Here is a 20,532-nt window from a genome sequence, read left to right as displayed (position 1 = left end):
ATTTGTACTTACGTCTAAAGGAAAGCAAGAGACCTTAGTGGTGTCACAGGTGAGTGAAAAAAACGCCACCCTCAAGACCTGGGTGAAGAGTCTTTTCTCAGTCATGATGCAACATTGACAGAAAAGGGAGCAGGAGTGACCAGAACTGAGAGAGGACTAAAGAAAGGCTTCTCTTTACACACTAAGGTTGTGTTGAGGTCAAAGGGAAAGGGAGTCTGGAGGAAACAGTTGTAGAATCCCAGGATCTACTCATTTTGTTGCTTAGTCTCATCACCATGTGTACAATTGTCCCAGGTATATTTCTGATAAATATCAATACAGAGAATTCTCAATGTACTAATAAAATGTTTTTGTCATATATAAATATATATGTATATGTATTCATAAATGAATATCTATGTGTGGATTATATACACATATAGACAGAAAATTTATCAATACACTTGAATGTGTGTAAGCATATATATATATATATATATATATATATATATACATATATATATTGCACATATGGGTATGCATACATTTTAATAGACAAGCACATGTATATACAGACGTGTGTGTGTGTGTGTGTGTGTGTGTGTGTGTGTGTGTAGGTCGTGCCTCCCTTTCATCTTCCAAAATAAGTTCACTCACAGATGGAAATCTCACTTGTCAAGTCAATAAGTGTGTTGGGAACCACTCACCTGTGTTTGATTCCCTCTTCTCATCCCATTCATCAGTAGTCCCCAGAGTATCCCCCTCATTCATCTGAGGTACAGAGGGAATTTCAGGCCCAGATAATTCTTCAGCATCATCATACCCATCACCTGGGAAATCATCAGGCCAACTTGAAATATCTGAGGAAGGAATTTTTCTGTAAGTGTGGGGATGTCCTTGTGCATGTGAAAATAAATGTGCAGTTACATTTTTTAAGATAGAAGGAAGGGCCTGGAGGTGTTCAAAGCTAAATAAACTGAAAAAGAAGACTATTTAGGATTAGAGTTGGAGATCTCAATTTTCACTAAGAATCACCGAATTTGGAAAGGGGACAAAGGTTCCCTCATGTAGGATAACTATTTCAGTCCCTTTAGTGTTATTTTTCTCTTCATTCCTTTTAGCTTCAAAATTTTCCTCATTTAATTTCAATTGCCTCACTGCTTATCACTGGCCCCAGTTTCAAGGTGAAGATCACTTAGCCCAGAACCTTCAGCTCTGTCATAATTCATGTTGCTCTGCTAATAGTGACCCTAAGACCAAATACACCAGAAAAAGTAGGCATATTCATGGAAGTATGTTCCAGATTCTGTTGCCTCTTTGATCATTATTCTGACACCAAAAGGAAGCCCTGTGCCCCTCTCAGGGGCCTGGCACCTATCATATGAAACCTGGCTCTGTTCCTCCCTTTTTTTGAATTGTTTCCTTTGTCTCATTCCAAATTTCTATATCCTAAGGATATGTTTGGAGCCAGAGAATATCTAGCTGCCATTGAGAGTACTCATAAAAGCTTGACCTAGGGAGTTATGGCATGTCTGGGATGAGGAGGAGCTGAGGACAACAGAGTAGTATTTTAGCTGATGCCTCCCAGGTCAGAAAACACCTTGGAAAACATCAGTCCTTGCCTTTAAGTCCTGCCATTTCCTGTTTCTTGGGGGAAAATGCAGGTTGGTTTTTCCCTTCATTTTCTCTTTTATACTATGGTCGCTTGTCTCTCACAGCACTCAGAATAGACTCTGAGGAGAAGAACATGGTAGAAGTAAATAGAAAAAGGAAACTCATTTTCCCCCTCTATCTCTCAGGTTGGGTCTATCCACAGATTTCAGGACAATGTGACAATGTGTTCTGACAAAAAGGAGGCAAGGACAAAAATTCACCCTATGAAATGATTAATCTAATTGTTCTAAGTGAGAATAAGGTATCTCTCAAATGTAACAGAAATTTTTACGCCACCTTACTAGACGGTTCCACTTTTGACTAGTGAAGAACTTGTTTGACAAGACATTAAAAATGTGAAGCAAGCTATGTTTTAAAAATTGTGGCATGTCATCTGCCATGATGTCCTAACAGAAGGTTACTGTTCTTTATTCAGAGTAGGGGGAAAGTGTGGAAAAATGAAAATCTGGTAATGAGTGAGGCTCCTGGGGCTGGCCAGGGGGAGATGGAGATGGTGGCTCTGCTCTTAAGGATCAGCACAATTCATGTGGATGGAAAATCCCTAAGGGTGTGGAATGAGGTTTCATCAACAGCTTCATATTTTTAACTTATAGGGACATTCAACAAGTTTTGCTCCAGTTCTGTTCTCACCAAGAAATCCCCAGATTTAAAGGGAAAGTGATAATGGTTTTAATTAATAATAATGTTAATGAGTTGGTTATGCTCTTAGATAAATGAAATGATTGTATCTTTGGATGTGAAAAAATGAGGGCCTAACTTGAACTTGGAGCCACAAGAGGACCCGCACTGACAAAAGAACATCAGAATAAAAAGAACAAGGAGCTCTGGGTATTCTTCCCTTAGAGATGAAGCTCAGAATTCAGAATGTGGCTGTTGGACCCACCTACCCATGTGGAAAATTGGAAATGGAAAGTGAAATGTTATGGCATGGGGGAGAGCCTCAGCAGGCAGTTATAGGCAGAGATTTCAGAAGATACAAAGACAATAGATTCTGATACTGACCAAAGCATACAGTTCATATCCAGAGTGTCCAAGGGAGGAGGATGGGCAGAGGATGCACATACCTGGGCTGCCGAGAAGGTCCTTCTTGTCCCCTGTCATGTAGTAATCAATCTCTTGGTAGACAGCTTCATAACGAGAATCTTCATATCTGGACAAGGCTGGGAAAAATATGGCAATGGATCAGAAATTTGCCATGAGACAATCACCTGACATGTATTTGTCTTAGGGCCCCTCCTTATTTCTAGTTTCTGTTCACACTCAGGCCACTCCCGAGTTCTAATATGGATGCCTGCCCTTCCCAGCCACATACTGTATTACCTTGGCTGGAATCCCTTGTCTAACATAAGCTCTGTGCTCACAGATCAACCTCTCCTGAGTCAGACATTCAGAACTATTTGAATCTTGAAAACCAGTGCAAAACATGTGGGTCATATCCAGTCCTGAAGTATTTCATTTTTTATTTGGTCTTGTCCATTATCTCCCTTCACTCACCCATACCCTTACCCACATTGTTCAGTGCCTCTCAGGTTGCCCACCTTGTTGCTGGATTCTCCTTCTGTGCACCTGAATTCCTAGAAGGATGAGGACCAGGAAGAGAAGGGCCCCTAAAATGAGGCAGATGATCCCAAGCAGAGAGGAGAAGCCAGAAATCAAAGGGGCAGAAACTGTCGTAGTGATTGGTCCTTGGGAGAAGAAGCATTATAAGGTTCTGGATTATGGAAGAAGTTGTCAAACCACCCAGGACAGCTCACTGAGGTTAATATGGAGAGAGGAGGGAAATCTGAGGCTCACCCTCAATCTGAAGATCCTCCAACTAGGGAAACTCCCCCCCACTCCATTGCCCTGCAGAGAGACCTGGGATTGGCCTGCATGCACAAAAATGGACAATGAAGGAACCATCCTTCCTTAGGGGGAATGAACTCTAGGTCTCTAAACTGGAAATTGGCAGGAGGTGATATATTCTTGAAGAACCTTCTATGGGCCCTCCCAAACCCCTCCTCAATCCCCAGCCCACAAGCTTCTCAGCAGCCTCTCAGGATTCTGGGGCAGTAGATCTCTCCACATATAAAAGAATCCCACAAGGTTAACTTTGGGCCTAGGAAGGTTTCTGTTGTCAAATGAACCCTGAGTTAGCAGGAATGGGGGGCTAACAGAGCAGTGTACCTTTTGTGGTAGATGCCAATGTTTTCCTCTCAGCTGGAAGAAAAGAGAAAAAGCATGTGAAGTATGGGGAAAGACCAGGTTGAGCATGGCCTCTGTATTCTGCTCTGAACTCCCAGTGATATAAACATCTTCCCACAATGCTCTATTGAAACAGTTTTGGCAGGCTCCTAGATTTCATCAACCCTCTTCATGCAGCTCAAGCTTAATAACAGACTTAGAGGCCATATGGATTGGAGTCAGAGGACCTGTGCTGCAGTCAAATCCCAAATTCAGATGCCAGAATTGGAAATTTATGGCAGGACCATATATTCTCTAAGATAGTTCTGTAGATCCCCACAACCATACTCCAGCTTCTAGCTCACAAGTTTCTCAACAGATGCTCTGACCTGAAAGAGATAATTCACCAAGACATGAATGATTCCCATAGGGAATATATGTCTCACATAACTTTCCTCATGTAGTAAAAATATCAAAACCAATGTGTCCAAAGAAACACAGATAATCTCATGTTGTTTCTCCTCATACACCTTCCCCCTTATAAACTTTTCCATTACTATTTAAGACACTACCACTCTTCCAATCACTCAGACTCACAATGTTGGTTGTATCCTTACAACTTCACTTCCATGTTCCTCAAAAATCAAAGTAGTTGGCTATTCTTGCCATTTGCATCTCCACAAATTATTTCTCTCCACTAATCCAACCAACATTCTAATTAAGTTACGCAACATCTCCAGGACTCTTATAAAGCCTTCTGATTTTTCCTCCTCATGCCAGTATATATTTTTATTCACCTACTAAAGTGGTGCTTCTAGAACAGAGGTGGAAAACCTGTGACCTCAAGGCCATATTTGGCCCTCTAGTTCCTTAGGTACAACCTTTTCTCTAAACACAAACTTCATAGAACAAACCCCTTAAGGAAAGAATTTGTTCTGTAAAACCTGAACTCAGTCAAAAGACCATAAGCAAGGATCTAGAAGGTCACATGTGGCCTCAAGACCATGGTCCCACCCCACCCCCACCCCCACTACTCAAGAGAGCACTGTGGCTATATGATTTTTGTTATTGCTAAATCAATTTTCAGTCATGTCTGATTCTCTCTGATGCCATTTGGGGTTTTCTTAACAGAGATGCTGGAATTCTTTGTCATTTCCATCTCTACTCATTTTACAGTTGAACTGAGGAAAACAGTGTTAAACTGACCTGCCCAGCATCACACAGCTAATAAGCACCCCAGAACAGATACAAATTTCAGTAAAAGGAGTCTTTCTGACTCCAGACCTGTGCCACCTGGCTTCCCACCTCATACACTTGCTCAATAAAATCCTGTAGTTCCCTGTTACCTCCAGGATCCAATAGAACTCCTCTGTTCTTCACAGTTCTTCACGATTTAGACTGATTGTGTGTTTCCACAATGCTTATACACTCCTCCTCTCTACACATTATACTACTTAGCTGTCCTGACCCACTACCTGTTTTTCAGACTTGATACTCTATCTCTGCACCTGAATGTAGTCTTTCTGACACTCCTTACATGGAAGGATCACCCTTCTCACCTCCATCTCTTGATATGCTTATTTTCATTCAAGAATCAACTTACATACTGATTTCTAAAGGAAGCTTCCTTGAGAAGTGCCAGATACTTAAGCTTTCCTTTCTAGGTTACTTTCATTCTACTTTGCATGCATCTTCCAAGGATTTATATGGTTTTTCTTCCATTATTTTGTAAAGTTTCTTGAAAGAAGAAAATATTTTTGTCTATCTATTGCCAGGGCTTACAACAGTGTCTGGCATATAGTAAGCACTCATTAATCAATCCTTGTGGACTGATTGGTTTTGAGACACTCTGATATGGCCTAGACCTGAGGGTCAGGGTGCCTGAACATCATACTTTTATGATAACAAAGAGGTATCAAGTGGAGCAATGAATAGAGCCCTGGACCTAGAAGAAAAAGATGATCTAAGTTCATAGATAGCTTCAGACAATAGCTGTGTGACCCTGGGCAAGTCACTTAATCTTTATTTACCTTAGTTACTCATTTGTAAAATAAGAACACTTTGGAAAAGGAAATGGCAAACTATTCCAGTATCTTTCCCAACCAAACCCCATGGAAATAGTCCATGGAGTCATGAAAAGCTGGACATGAATGAATGACCTCTCCTTTTTACTGGAAGAAAAAAAAATTGAAAGTATAAGTAGAGACCAAGCCGGGCATATTAGTTCTGAATTCTGCCTGAGTCCTCTGCCATTTGAATATCTACCCTGGATACGCTATCCAAACAGCTCAGGAAGGTTCCCAAATCCTTGACCTACTTTCCCCCAGAATAAACTTGGGGAGAGGGCTGGAGGATAGAAAGATTGCAAATTAGGGACACACAGGTCATATATTCAAAATTTTGCCAGTAAGTTATACTTGCTACTCTGTGTGGCCTCATGACAGTCACATGACCTCACTGCCCTTCTATTTGCTCCTAAGCAAAGAGAAGAGGTGAGAATGATCACCATTAATTTTACTTTCTGTTCTGAATTCTATGACCCTAGGGTCAAATTACAGGCTACCCTGGTACCAGAGGACAGACCTGTGGAAGCTTCATTTAGATGCACATTCTAGTCCCATGTCCTCCAGCTCAATATCTGTTCTCAGAGCTCCCAGGTCCAACCGATATTCTTAACACTCACCTGAGCACATGACACCAGCATCTTCCTCATGCTTACAGTCATTCCACCCCCAGGGACTTGCAGGGCAATTCCACAGAGAAGACTCCTTCCCTCTGCACTGCACATCATCCAACCAGATGGTCCCATTTCCTGGACTAAATGAAGGCCTTTCTAGGACAGCCAGAGCAGAGCCACAGCCCAGCTGCTGACAAACCACATTAGCATCTGCTAGGTCCCATGAGTCATCACAGACTGTCCCCCAGGAGCCATTGTGCCAGATCTCCACTCGTCCAGAACATGGGGTCTCTCCTCCAATGAGTCGGAGTTTATCTTTGTCTGGAAAGGAAACAAAAGCCCTGTTACCCTTCCAGATTGTAAGTGAGGAAACTCTGAGAGCCCTTGGTACACAGAGAGAGAAAGTGAAATACCTGTGCAGGGACCAGAGGTTGGGCAGTCAATGACCTTCCTTCCTGCAGAGAGAAGACAGAAGAAGAAAGGACTGCATTAATGATAACCATAAAATATGACTTCAGACACTTACCTATGTGACCCTAGCCAGTTCCTGAACACAGTTTGCCTCAGTTTCCTCATCTATAGAATGAGCTGGAGAAAGAAATGGCAAAAACACTTTGACAAGAGAACTCTAAAACAGGTCATAGAGACTTGAGTATGATTGAAATGACCAAAGAGCAGCAACAACAAATAAAGCCAGGGAAGGCAAGAGATAGAGATGAGGAAGGAGAGAATTATAGACTCGGAGAGAAGCAGTGAAACTTCACAATCAGAAAATGGAGTGTCTTGTACAAAGAACAGTGGAGATTAATGTCATTGAACTGTCAGTGAGGGAACTAAATTGTTGTAAGACAAGAAAGGTAGGAGGGGGCCCAGATAGGAAGGTGTCTGAAGGAGAGGATTTGATATTACATCTAGGGAACAGGGGGCACCTAATTGTTGGGGAATGGGGAGGTAACAATTAAACTTGTGCTTTAGGATGGTGAATGTAACAATTGAGAGGAAGATGAAGTGGAATGAAGAGAGACAGTGTGGCCAACCAGGAAGCTCTTCTGAATACCCAAAGTGGGCCTCAACAAGTGTGGCAGCAGAGTCAGAAAGAAGAAGGGAGTGTGGATGAGAGATGGTACAAAAGAAGCATCAGCAGGTCTTGGTAACTGATTGCATATGACAGGGCAAAAGAGAAAGAAGAGTTGAGGATGGCACTTAGGACTAGGTGAGGCTTGTGGTGTCCTCCACACTAATAGGGAAGTTACAAGGAAGAAAGGTGTAGGGAGAAACAAATTCAGTTTGGTACCTATTAAATTTAAGATGTCTACAGAACATCTAGTTCAAGATATCCAATAGGGCAGCCTCGGCCACGTGGCACAAAGAGGAGCAGATCCAAGCAGGCTTCAGGGACAGAGTCTCCAGGGGCAGCACAGATCCCTCAACCCACAGGCACCAAAGGTCAGTGAGAGGATCTTTTCAGCTGGCTGAGAAGGAAGGAGGGTGTCCCTATAACTCAGGTCTCCTCAGGTGGCAGCAGTGGAGGCAGCAATGGCAGGGGCTCCCAAAGCAGGCAGTAGCCCATATCCATTGTTGAAGGTCTCATTGAAAACCCCCTGAGGGAACTGAGCTCTGTGTGGGGGCCCTGCCCCCACTTGAGCAGCTGATCTTAATATCACACTGAATAGTGACCCTGCTCCCTCCTAAAGCCCCTGAGGGATTGGAGCAGCTCATCTGAATCTCAGACCCAATGGCTGGCTTGGCAGAACTGGACACGAGGTAGTTGTGGAGAGGAAACTCAGAAGTCAAGTAACTGGCTGGAAAATGCCCAAAAAAGGGGAAAAAAATAAGACCATAGAAGGTTACTTTCTTGGGCAACAGGTGTCTCCCACCATCCTTTCAGATGAGGAAGAACAGGGCATACTGTCAGAGGAAGTCAAAGCCTCTGCCTCCAGGGACTGCAAAGGGAACTTAAACTGGGCTCAGGCAATAGAAGAGCTTAAAAAACAAGTTAGCACCTTACTAAAGGAGAACCAAAAAAAAAAAAAAAAACAATGCTGAGGAAAATAACAGCTTTAAAAAGAGGCTAATTCAATTAGAAAAAGAAGTCCAAAAAGTCAGTGAGGAGAAGGAGGCTTTAAAAAGCAGAATTAGTCAAATGGAGGAGAAGGTTCAAAAGCTCACTGAACAAAACAATTTGTTGAAAGAGAGAAATGAGTTCAGGGAAATGAATGACTATGAGTTAAACCAAGCAGTGAGTAAATAAAACCCAAAGTTTGAAAAAACAGAAGATAAGGTGAAACATCTCATTGGAAAAACAACTGACCTGGAAAATAGATCCAGGAGAAACAATTTAAAAATTATGGGACTACCTGAAAGCCATGATCAAAGAAAGTCTAGGCATAATCTTTCATGAAATTACCAAGGAAAATTGCCCTGATATTCTAGAACCAGGGGGCAAAATAAATATTGAAAGAATCCATCAATCACCTCCTGAAAGAGATCCAAAAAAAGAAACTCTTAAGAACATTGTAGCCAAATTCCAGAGTTCCCAGGTCAAGGAGAAAATATTGCAAGCAGCTAGAAACAATTTGAGTATTGTGGAAATACAAACAGGATAACACAGCTTCTACATTAGCAGCTTCTACATTAAGGGATTGAAGGGCTTGGAATGGGATATTTCAGAGGTCAAAAGAACTGGGATTGAAAACAAGAATCACCTACCCAGCAAATCTGAGTATAATACTTCAACAGAATAAATGGTCATTCAGTGATATAGAGGATGTTCAATCATTCATACTGAGGAAAAGACCAGATCTGTTAGAAAATTTGATTTCCCAAGACAAGAATCAAGAGAAGCATGAGAAGGTAAACAGGAAAGAAAAATTATAAAAGACTCTCTAAAGCTGAACTGTTTACATTACTACATGGAAATAAATATTTCTAACTTTTGAATCTTTTCTCAGTATTTGGATAGATGGAGAGATTTTACATACACACACACACACACATACACATATAAAGACAGAGAGTGCAGGGTGTGTTGAATCAGAAGAGATGATATCCACACACAAAAAAATAAAATAAAAATTAAAGGGTGAGGGAGGAAAATATCGGGAAGAGGGCAGTCTATAACATGAAGCTGGGGAGATACTGTGTCCCTACAATGTCCCTACTCTTGGGGGTAATTTCCTATAGTCAAAAAGTTTGTAAGCATAATACCAGATCTATTAAATTGTAGGTTATTGATAAGGGGAACATCTGAGGTTAAGTTTATAATTAAGCTATTAAGCATAGGACTTTAGAACAACAACAATAAGTCAGGGTCTTTTAATTCTTAGTAATACTGTGGAGACAATTAGGTCAAGAGCTTGTGAAGTTAGCAACATAAATATTATTTGTGTCTATGTTGGTTAATGTTTAAAACAAAAGTCTTTTGTGGTCCATATCATAAATGCTTTAAAAAAGAAGTATCACTTGACCAAAAGTTTGAATTGTTTTATCTATTATAAACTGTGTTAAAAATGAAAAATATAATTTAAAACACACACACACAAAAAAAGATATCCAGTAGGAAATGTAAGGTCAGGAAAAAACCTAGGGTTAGATAAGTAGATCTGAGAATCATGTGCATACAGGTTCTATTTTAACACAGTGGAGCTGATGAGTTCATCAAGTGAGATGATAGTCAGTGTGAATAGAATAAAGCCCAGGACACACCCTTGGAGGAACAATAATGATTAGTGGGAATGACTTAAGGAGGCTGAGAAGGAGATGCCTGACATGTGGGCAAAGAACCAGGAAATAGCAATATCATGAAATCCTAGAGAAAAGAGGATATCAAGGAGGAGGTGGTGATTTGAGTGTCAATGACATCAGAGAGGGTAGAAAGCATGAGGACTGAGAAAGGTTCATTAGATTTGGTAATTAACTTAGAGTTGATTGTTTTGAAAAGAGCTGTTTCAGTTAAATGATGAAGCATGAAGTCAGATTGCGCACTTAAGATGAGAGTCAGAAAAAAGGACTTGGAAGCAATTGTATCAGATAGCCTTCACAATGCTTTGAGCCACCATAGCGAGGGAAAATATAGAATGATAATGAGGGTGGATTAAGTGAGAGGTTTTTACAAATACTGGGAAGATGGGGATGTTTGTATGAGGTGGGGGAATAGTTAGTAGACAAGAATTGCCTTGGCAAGAAGAAGGGTCATCACTTTATGTGAGGCAAGGGTGAAGGAGGATATAGAGACAGAAAGAATCTGTGTGACGTGATAGGTGGAAGGACAAATATTGAAGAAAGACTTCAATGTTTGCAATGAAATATGAGACAAGGATGGAGAGGAGGAGGCTTGAGGAGGGATGAAAGAGTCTGGAAAAGCCACTATGGAGAGGGGGCTAGGGAATTAACTAAGGAGACATAAAAGGATTTACTAGCTACAGTGAGGGCCCAGTTAAGATTGTGTAACATATTGTGATGAACCCAGTCAGTATGGTTGCATGATTTTATCCAACCTGATTCAGGTTTCCCTGAGTAGGAGCAAAAGCAGTGGATGGTAGGAATAAAGTAGGATTGAATCTTGGAAGGGCAAGTTTGGAGACAGTATTAGGAGACAAGGAACTAAATAGAAGAGGATAGAAAAGAGAAATGAATTAGTTCACCAGGGAATGTACATAGAGAGATTATTCACTAGAGGAATGATAACCTTAGTTACAGCTGAGGAGAGGAAGTCATGGTGAGGATGAAGAACAGCGTTAGGGGGTTGCAAGGCAGAGGGAGAGGAGTAATGACTATCAATCATGATCAGATAAAGGAATTAGAGTTCACAAACATGTAAGTGGAACTCCTGTAGGTGATAGCAAGATCAAGAGTATGGTAACCTTTTTGTGTCTCTGAGTTGATTGGAGACCTTTGGAAATGAATACAGAAAAGAACTGAAAAATTAGAGTGAGGGAATATTTAATCTCCTTTTATAAGGAGAGGAATTGTGGAGCAAAGACTGAATCATACCTTGTTCTCAATAAGGTTTTGGTTAACTAAAATAAAAAATCTGAAGTCTTTGTCACATAACTCCTACCAACCTATGTCTCTCCCACTGTATACTTGGACGAATTAAAATAAATTAGGGTCATGTTGCTGTACACAGATTGAAATCACTTGTACTAAAAATATCCCATTAAAAATGAGTGAAAAAGAAGAGACAGATGTAGCTACCTTCACATGTGATATGGGCTTCTTCTTCTGGCTCGCAAGAATTTGGGTCCCAAGGTTGAGAAGGGCAATGCCAGAGGAAGGATTCTTGGCCTTGGCAGCTGATTTTGTCTATCCACCGGGGCAGCAACCTTTTTGGGGGGCTCAACACTGATTCAATATTCCCCTTGGCACCACAACTCAGGTGTCTGCAAATCACTGATAGAGTATTGTCATCCATGGGGTTGGAGCAAACTCTACCCCATGTTCCATTGTAGAAAATCTCTAGCCATCCAGAGCACTTATACTTGTCACTCACCAACCTGAGATCTAGGAATTCTATAAACGGAGAGGAAGGTATGGACCAATCAGAGGAGACATTTGTTAGTATATTGTCCTGATCTCGTACCTCTGGAAATTGTATTAGGTTTTCTGGCTCTGCTGGGGAATCTCCACTAGATAGACACAGACTTTCTGTTTCCAGAATCATTTCTTCTACATTTCTATGCATTTCTCTCTGTCTTATCTTCCCCATTAATGAAGACAAGGATGCCTTTACTGAAATTTCACTACTGAGTTTCAAAGTTTAAAAATCTGTCTCCATCTTTGGACCACCAAAGTAAAGCGAAACACCAGAAACATTTTATATACCTATTCTGTAAATAGTATTCTACTTAGAAATTAAGGTTTAAGGAACATATACACATCCACATGTATGTACTTGAATATATATATATATACATACATACATACACATATCTTCATAAAGGAGGAGACCCACCTGTACAATTTTAGGTAATTAATAAAATCACCTGTCAGATAAGAGGCTTTACCCTGAAACTGAACTCTAGGGAGGGCTTTTGTTGGAGCAGGATGTCCTCTTCCCTGTCTTAATCAGCTCCTGCTCCCTCAGGTCTCTAATTCCCACCTCCTCAGAGCTCCCATAACACCCTCAGTGTTAGTGATTAGTGTGTGACCCAAACCTGAGCAGAGGACTCCTGCATCCTCTTTGTGTCTGCAGTCATGCTGACCCCAGTGGAGGGAAGGGCACTTCTCTAGGTGAGATTCATTTCCAGAGCAGCTAAGTTCATCCAGCCAGATGGGTCCTGATCCTTGTCCAAAGTGAGCAGAAGGTATGGCTTCTAGGGCCACTCCACAGCCCAGCTGCCTGCACACCACCTGGGCATCCCTCAGGTCCCAAGAATCATCACAAATGGTCCCCCAGGTACCATTGTAATATACTTCAACTCTTCCAGAGCAGGGGCCACTTCCACTCAACAAACGAAGTTGTGCATTTTCTACAGGGAGAAATTGAGAATAATTGCACTTTTTCCAAGGAAAGAGAAGCATTTCCTTAGATTTTTGAAATTTCTTTCTTACCTGAAAAGAGGATAGGTGTCTTTTCCTGGTCAGACTGTGAATTATTGAATTTCAGGGACTGTGTCTGGTTTCCTGCAAAAAGGAAACACAGCTCAAACCCAGGGTTGGAAATTTTAAACTAGGAGGGGATAAGGAAAGTGAATATCTACCTTGAGGAAAGGCATTGAATGAGGGAAAGAGAGGGTCAGCAAACTGGAGAGAAGTCAGGTTGTGAGGGAGGAACAAAGGGATTTCCCAGTTTAAAAAGGTTAAGGGTTAAAAATTCAGACAGAATTGTTCTCATTGAGAGTTCTATTTTTCCACTCCCAAAGCTCCACACATACTCTCCATATAGAGAGTGCCCTAAAAAGTCTGTGACCTTCCATGAAGAAGAACTATTAAAATATTGCAGCACTTGTAGCTGATCATCCTTCCTCAGCCTTTGCTCACCTTCTGCTAGGTCTAGCAACTATGAACTGTAAAAGGTAACTTCCTCCTACCATATTTCTGCCAACCATCTATGTCAAAACACTAAATCAGGAGGTTTTTACTTCGAGCATATGAATTTGTTTCAAAATATATTGAGTAACATGGCTTTGGGTGAGGAGAATTGTGGGAAGGAAAGAGGGAGAAAATTTGGAACTAAAACCTTTTTATTTTTTTTATTTTTAATTTATTTATTTAAGTTTTCAATATTCATTTCCACAAAATTTTGAGTTCCAAATTTTCTCCCCTCCCCCCACCCTAAAACGTCAAGCATTCTAATTACCTCTATCACCAATCAACCCTCCCTTCTAATATCGCTCCCTTCCCTTATCTCTTTCTTCTCTTTTGTCCCGTAGGGCAAGATAAATTTCTCTACCCCATTACCTGTATTTCTTATTTCCTAGTTGTATGTAAGAACCATACTCAAAAGTTATTTCTAAAACTTTGAGTCCCAATTTCTCTTCCTCCCTCCCTCTCCACCCATGTCCATTGGGAAAGCAAGCAATTCAATATAGGCCACATCTGCGTAGTTTTGCAAACGACTTCCATAGTAGTCGCATTGTGTAAGACTAACTACATTTCCCTCCATCCTATCCTGCCCCCCATTTCTTCTGTTCTCTTTTGAACTTGTCCTTCCCCAAGCGTGTTGACTTCTAATTGCTCCCTCCTCCCATTGCCCTCCCTTCTATCATCCCTCCCATCCTGCTTATCCACTTCTCCCCCATCTTCCTCTATTGTGAGATAGGTTTTCATACCAAAATGAGTGTGCATTTTATTTCTTCTTTTAGTCGAATGTGATGAGAGTAAGCTTCATGCTTTTTCTCTCACTGCCTACTTTTTCCCTCCACTGAAAAGTCTTTTACTTGCCTCTTTTATGAGAGATAATTTGCCCCATTCCATTTCTCCCTTTCTCCTCCCAACATATTCCTCTCTCACCCCTTAATTTCATTTTTTTAAGATATGATCCCATCCTATTCAACTCACCCTGTGCTCTCTGTCTCTCTGTTTCTGTCTCTCTCTCTCTCTCTCTTTCTGTGTGTGTGTGTGTGTAATCCCACCAACTACCCAGATACTGAAAAAAGTTTCAAGAGCTACAAATATTGTCTTTCCATGTAGGAATGTAAACAGTTCACCTTTAGTAAGTCCCTTAAGATTTCTCTTTGCTGTTTACCTTTAAATACTGCTCTTGATTCTTGTGTTTGAAAGTAAAATTTTCTTTTCAGCTCTGGTGTTTTCATCAAGAATGTTTGAAAGTCCTCTATTTCATTGAAAGACCATTTTTTCCCCTGAAGTATTGTACTCAGTTTTGCTGGGTAGGTGATTCTTGGTTTTAGTCCTAGTTCCTTTGACTCCACGCCCTTCGATCCCTTAATGTAGAAGCTGATAATGTGGAAGCTGTGTTATCCTGATTGTATTTCCACAATACTGAAATTATTTCTTTCTAGCTGCTTGCAATATTTTCTCCTTGACTTGGGAATTCTGGAATGTGGCTACAATGTTCCTAGGAGTTTCTTTTTTTGGATCTCTTTCAGGAGGTGATTGATGGGTACTTTTAATATTTATTTTGCCCCCTGGTTCTAGAATCTCAGGGCAGTTTTCCTTGATAATTTCATGAAAGATGATGTCTAGGCTCTTTTTTTGATCATGGCTTTCAGGTAGTCCCATAATTTTTAAATTGTCTCTTCTGGATCTATTTTGTAGGTCAGTTGTTTTCCCAATGAGATATTTCACATTATCTTCCATTTTTTTTTGTCATTCTTTTGGTTTTGTTTTGTGATTTGTTGTTTTCTCATAAAGTCATTAGCCTCCATCTGTTCCATTCTAATCTTTATGGAGTTATTTTCTTCAGTGAGCTTTTGAACCTCTTTTTCCATTTAACTAATTCTGCCTTTCCTCAAGGTAGATATTTACTTTCCTTATCCCCTCCTAGTTTAAAATTTCCAACCCTGGGTTTGATCTGTGTTTCCTTTTTGCAGGAAACCAGACACAGTCCCTGAAATTCAATTGCTTAATCATTTGATAAGCTTTCAAGCTAGAATCTTTGCTTCCTCGGGCATTTCGTCATTTATACACCTATCTCTTCCCTCAAGTTTTCTCCCCAGTATCTGGCTGACCTGCACTGATTCAATATATACCTTCTTTTCTTTGCAGAATCCTTCTCCTCTGAGCCCTGACTTTACACTTTACTGTGGACCCTGACTTACTTGTATGTCTGATGCGAAGCTTTTACCCTCATTCACTCCTACTACCTCTAACAAATATACAGAGAAGATAAAATTGTATGATCTTTGGCTAAAGGCTCTAATTGCATAAGAATCTTTTCATTGGTGCAAATTTATTTCATGAGATGAAATTAGTGAGAGCTGGAGACTCGAGAGACCCAGGTTTTCTGACTAAGGTTCTCTCTTACTGTGTGATCAAGATCTCTCTTTTCTCCAGGTTTCACCAACTCTAATCTCATGAAATCAGTTTCCACCAATGAAGAGATCTTTTGCAAATGGGCCTCTGAGGCAAGGATTGCAATTTTCAAGAAAAAAGTCCTGGAATTTTACTCTTAGATGGCTATAACATAGTTCACCTAAAATTGAATAGTGTCCCAGTATCTTTGATCTTCTCTAATCTATTCTGTACTTGTAGGTTGATCTTAATATCTTGCTCTGGGTAAAGAAGCTTCATGTGAATTTAAGCAATTCCTAGTCCTTTCTGTCTAAGTTTCTTTATTCTTGGTCTTTCCTACCAATGTCCAGAGCCATTATATCCCTATTCACTGTTAGTACTACCATTAGCATAAGTCTACACTTTCCTCTAAAGTAATTGATAAACCATAATAAATCTTCTCCACCTGAAAATTCCCAAAGAAAAGTCATGAATGAATAAGATTTATAAAGCAAGTATTAAAAAAAAGCTATGCATAATTTCCAGCAACATGGTTAGGACTCTTCAAACTTGCTATCAGAGAAAGGAGGGTATGACTCTCCTCTGGACACTGAAAAAGGTCACTTGAGTGTTGATGGGTGTAGACATATCTATCCTTTTCGTTCCTACACACAGCAATGCTTTCCCTGTCCCATCACCTAGAGATATGCTTTGAGTTCAAATTAGAGATTTCCCTTCACTCACCTGAGCAGACCACAGTGGCAACTTTTCCTGTGGAACATGTTGAAGTCCCTAGAATAGTCACAGAACAATTCCATAAATGAGACTCAGTTCCTGTGCAATAAAATGTATCCCGTGTGATGGGGACACTTCCTTGGCCAAAATTTGCATCTTCTGGAGGCTTCATGGCAACACCACAGTGCAGCTGACTACAGAGAACGTTGGCATCTGCCAGGTCCCAGTGGGAGTCACAGAGAGTTCTCCAGGTTCCCGAAACTTGGATCTCCACTCTCCCTTCACAAATGGAGCTTCCATCCATCAAACGAAAGTCTGTGTACCCTGGGGAGAAGAACGCAGGGCTTTACAAAAGTCATTGCCACTTTCTCATCTCAGATTCAAGTACAATGTGGGAGCAGTATATACCAAAGTATTGTGTAAGTTTTACTTGAACAAATGACTCCAACATCCATGCTGTGGCTGCATTTTCCCTGTGGTCGTGGTACTGTGGGGCACAATGACAGAACTGGTTCAGTTCCATTACATTGAAATTCTTTATCCCAAATCTCTCCATTTCCTCTTCCAAAGTGAGCTCTTTTCATGATGGAGACTACAGTCCCACACTTTAACTCAGCACAGATGACTTTGGCAGTAGAAAGAATAAAATTCTGATCACAGACTGTATTCCATTTTGTTCCCGAATTGACTTCTACCCTCCCATTGCAGGGGCCATCTCCTGCTTCCAGCTTGACAAATCCTGGAAAGGATAAGAAAGAACTCCAATGAGTCACACTGAAAGCCAAGATTTTCTTAATGAGGAAAGAGACACAATTAATGTGAGACTCTATCTGGCATTTCCCTAAGGGAAAAGAAGCAGAGAAACTTTACTTAACTGAGCACATGACAACTAATACCTTGGAAGCATGTTGACTGTGATTGAACCTGAAAAAAAGCCTAAGCTGCTTAATTCCTGGTACTCTTTGGGAAAATATGTCTGATATATGTAGGGAAATACAATGCTGCTACTCTTTTAGGCAGGAGAGAGGCATATGGATACAGCAGAGGGCATAGATGCATCTCACCCAAGGAGGAAAATTAGACTCATATGATATCTCGGTATTGGAGAAGTAGCCATCTCCTCTACTCCAAGAACCTCATTACTTTAAATAAATTTTCTTATTTTGTAATTTTCGGGGGCTTTACTCATCTGTTTTCTTCCTTATTTTTCAGATAAGGGATATAGCCTGTATTTGAAATAGGACTGGAGTAGCCTATATTTCAATTACCTTCAATTCTTTATAAAGGGCTAATGAGATATCCAAGATTGTTTGCGTAATTCTGCATTCTTTATTTTTAGTACAGTTTCCATACTTTTTTATGGTTAATTTCCTGTTACTTCTCAAGTATTTGAGAACTAGGACTCGGATGCTAAGAAAGAAGGACATGTAGCATATGCTCCTTTGACACTTTGATAAGCCATGAGGCCCCACCAGCACAGTAAGAAATCAGGAACTTTTACATTTGAAATACAACTACCAGTACAATAGTTGAAATAATTAACAACTTTAGCAAAGTTGCACATATATAGATTTGTGAATTGTGAGGCCAGGCCATTATTATTCTGGCAGATAGACAGGAGCACGCACACATGCGCGCACACACACACACACACACACACACACAGGGAGAAAAAGAGAGAGAGAGAGAGAGACAGGGAAGGAGACAGTGAGAGAGTTGGAGACAGAGACAGAGTGGGAGGGAGAGATAGACAGAAAGAGAGAAGAGAGAGAGATAAAGAGAGATGCAAAGAGAGTGAGAGAAAGAGAGAAGAAAACAGGTGACGTTTATTCCTGACTTAGAAAGGAAATAGTCACTTCTGCCAATGACTCTTCCCTTTAAGACTTGATAGTCCTGATCTTTACAAGTATTCTCAATCTATAAATCTGAAACAAGTAAACAAGACTTGGACAGTTGACTGTCCAAATTAAATCTGTTACATTTGCTACAGAGATTTTTGTGGATATGATGATGAACAGAAACTTTGTGGATTTGTCAAAGGCCTATGGTAAGGACAGAGGAGATATTGGTTGCCAGAGAAATATTTTTAGAGGGGAACAGAAAAGCTTCTAATTTTTAATGATCAGAAAATAATGAACTTAGAGCAGGAGCCTCAATTCAATTTATCTGGGTTACACAATGAGAATGTAGTTGATGTATGTTAATTGTATTAGGCCTCTTCACCCAGAGGAATGGTAGCAAAACAGAGATAGAAATAACTGGAGAAAATGATTAATATCAGTGCATGAAGCACCAACTTTAAATGATCTCTCGCAGCCTCTGCAGTTAGCCTTAGTACTGTTACTCACAATTGGTATACTCCCTTTTGTTGTGTTTCTTTGCATTAGAATGGAGACTCTATCTCCTTCTATGTGCCTTTACACATTATTATAAAACTGTACACCTGAAGAGGTAGAGTCAAGAAGACAGAACAAAAGTAATGAACACATAGAGTTTCCCTCAAAAAAGAAATACTCCTCCAAGTAGATGTAAAAAATACACCAGAACAAATCCTCATAGAGAAAATCTAAGAAAAAGTGAGGATGACACATTTATTTCCAGCTTAGGTCAGCAGAGTGAAAAAGACAAAGAAATCTTCAGACACTAGTCTGGCCAGCAATTTGTAAGGCATGGAGAGCTCCAGATAAGGGAGAGGTTTTCTGCTTCTATTATTCTATTAAAGCAGATCAGAAAGGTTCCCAAATCCTCTACATACTCTCTCCTCAGTATAAACCTGGAGAGAGTTCTGGTGGACAGAAGAGATATTGTAGGTCTGTGTTCAAAAGTTTCCTAGAAAATTATACTTGTCTGTCCATGTAACCTTGTGGCAGTCAGATAACCTCATTGGACTTCTATTCCTTCCTTGGTAAAGACAGATGATGACCAACAATTTTACTTTCAGTTCTAAATTCTATGACCCCAGGATCTGATTACAATTTTGCATGGTGTCTGTGGAAGCTCCATTTGTATGCACACCCTAACGCCACGTTCTCCAGATCAATATCTGTTCTCAGAACTCCCAGCTCCATCTTATGTCCTTCACACTCACCTGAGCAAATCACACCAGCATCTGCCTCATGAGTACAGAAATTCTCAGCCCTCATTGTGTAGCAATTCCACAGAAAAGACTCATGTCCGTTACAATATACAATCCAAATAGTCCCTTTCCCTGGGCCAAATGAAGCCAAACCCAGGGTAGAACCACAGCCCAGCTGCTGACAAATTGTATTTGCATGTTCTAGCTTCGATAAATCACATACTGTCCCCCAGGTGCCATCCTTCCAGATCTCTATTCGTCCAGAGCATTGGGTCTCTCCTCCGCTAAGTCGGAGTTTGTCTGTGTCTAGAAAGGAAACAGAATCTACCATTACACCCCTAGTTTAGAAGTAAGGAACCTCTGAGAGTGCCAAGTGCAGAGAGGGAAGAACTGAGATACCTATTCAGGCTCTGGAGGTTCAGGAGTCAATTTCCTTTTGTATATCATGTTTGTACAAAGCTGTTCTCATGTTGTCTCCCCCATTGGACTTTGCGCTCCTTGAAGGCAAGGATTGTTTTCTTGTCTTTCTTTGTATCAAAAGGGCTTAGTACAGTACCTGGCACATAGTAATTGCTTTAAAATGATTAGTGATTTTGTACAAACAAACTGTATATATATATATATATATACATAAGAAAAATTGGACACCTTTGGAAAAGTAAAGCTAAGATAGTGGAGGTAAGGCAGGGACTCACCCATCCTCTCCCAAATTCCCCTCCAAAGAATTGTAAAATAATGTCTCAAAATAAATGCTGAAGGAGTGAAACCAATAAAAGCACTGGGTGAAATAATATCTCATTCTAAAACAACTTAAAATGTTGGCAGGAAAGTTCTG

The 20,532-nt window shown here is 40.5% G+C and overlaps 1 protein-coding gene across 1 annotated transcript; it reads right to left on the bottom strand.

Annotated features, from left to right (window-relative positions):
• Window positions 1-6,432: 6,432 nt before the first annotated feature.
• On the bottom strand, window positions 6,433-20,396 carry LOC140522732 (antigen WC1.1-like). Its single transcript, XM_072638031.1, has 9 exons — window positions 20,393-20,396; window positions 19,710-20,003; window positions 17,052-17,360; window positions 16,631-16,945; window positions 13,046-13,117; window positions 12,649-12,963; window positions 11,690-12,004; window positions 6,907-6,948; window positions 6,433-6,814 (listed from the first exon to the last, which is right to left on the bottom strand). Exons 1-9 carry the CDS (start codon window positions 20,394-20,396, stop codon window positions 6,489-6,491), a joined length of 1,992 nt encoding a protein of 663 aa, XP_072494132.1. The 3' UTR covers window positions 6,433-6,488.
• Window positions 20,397-20,532: the final 136 nt, after the last annotated feature.

Source organism: Notamacropus eugenii, chromosome 2 (assembly GCF_028372415.1).
Source record: "Notamacropus eugenii isolate mMacEug1 chromosome 2, mMacEug1.pri_v2, whole genome shotgun sequence".
Taxonomy (NCBI): Eukaryota; Metazoa; Chordata; class Mammalia; order Diprotodontia; family Macropodidae; genus Notamacropus; species Notamacropus eugenii.
The sequence above is the reverse complement of the archived record's forward strand: the minus strand, read 5'-3'. Positions and strand labels throughout refer to the sequence as shown.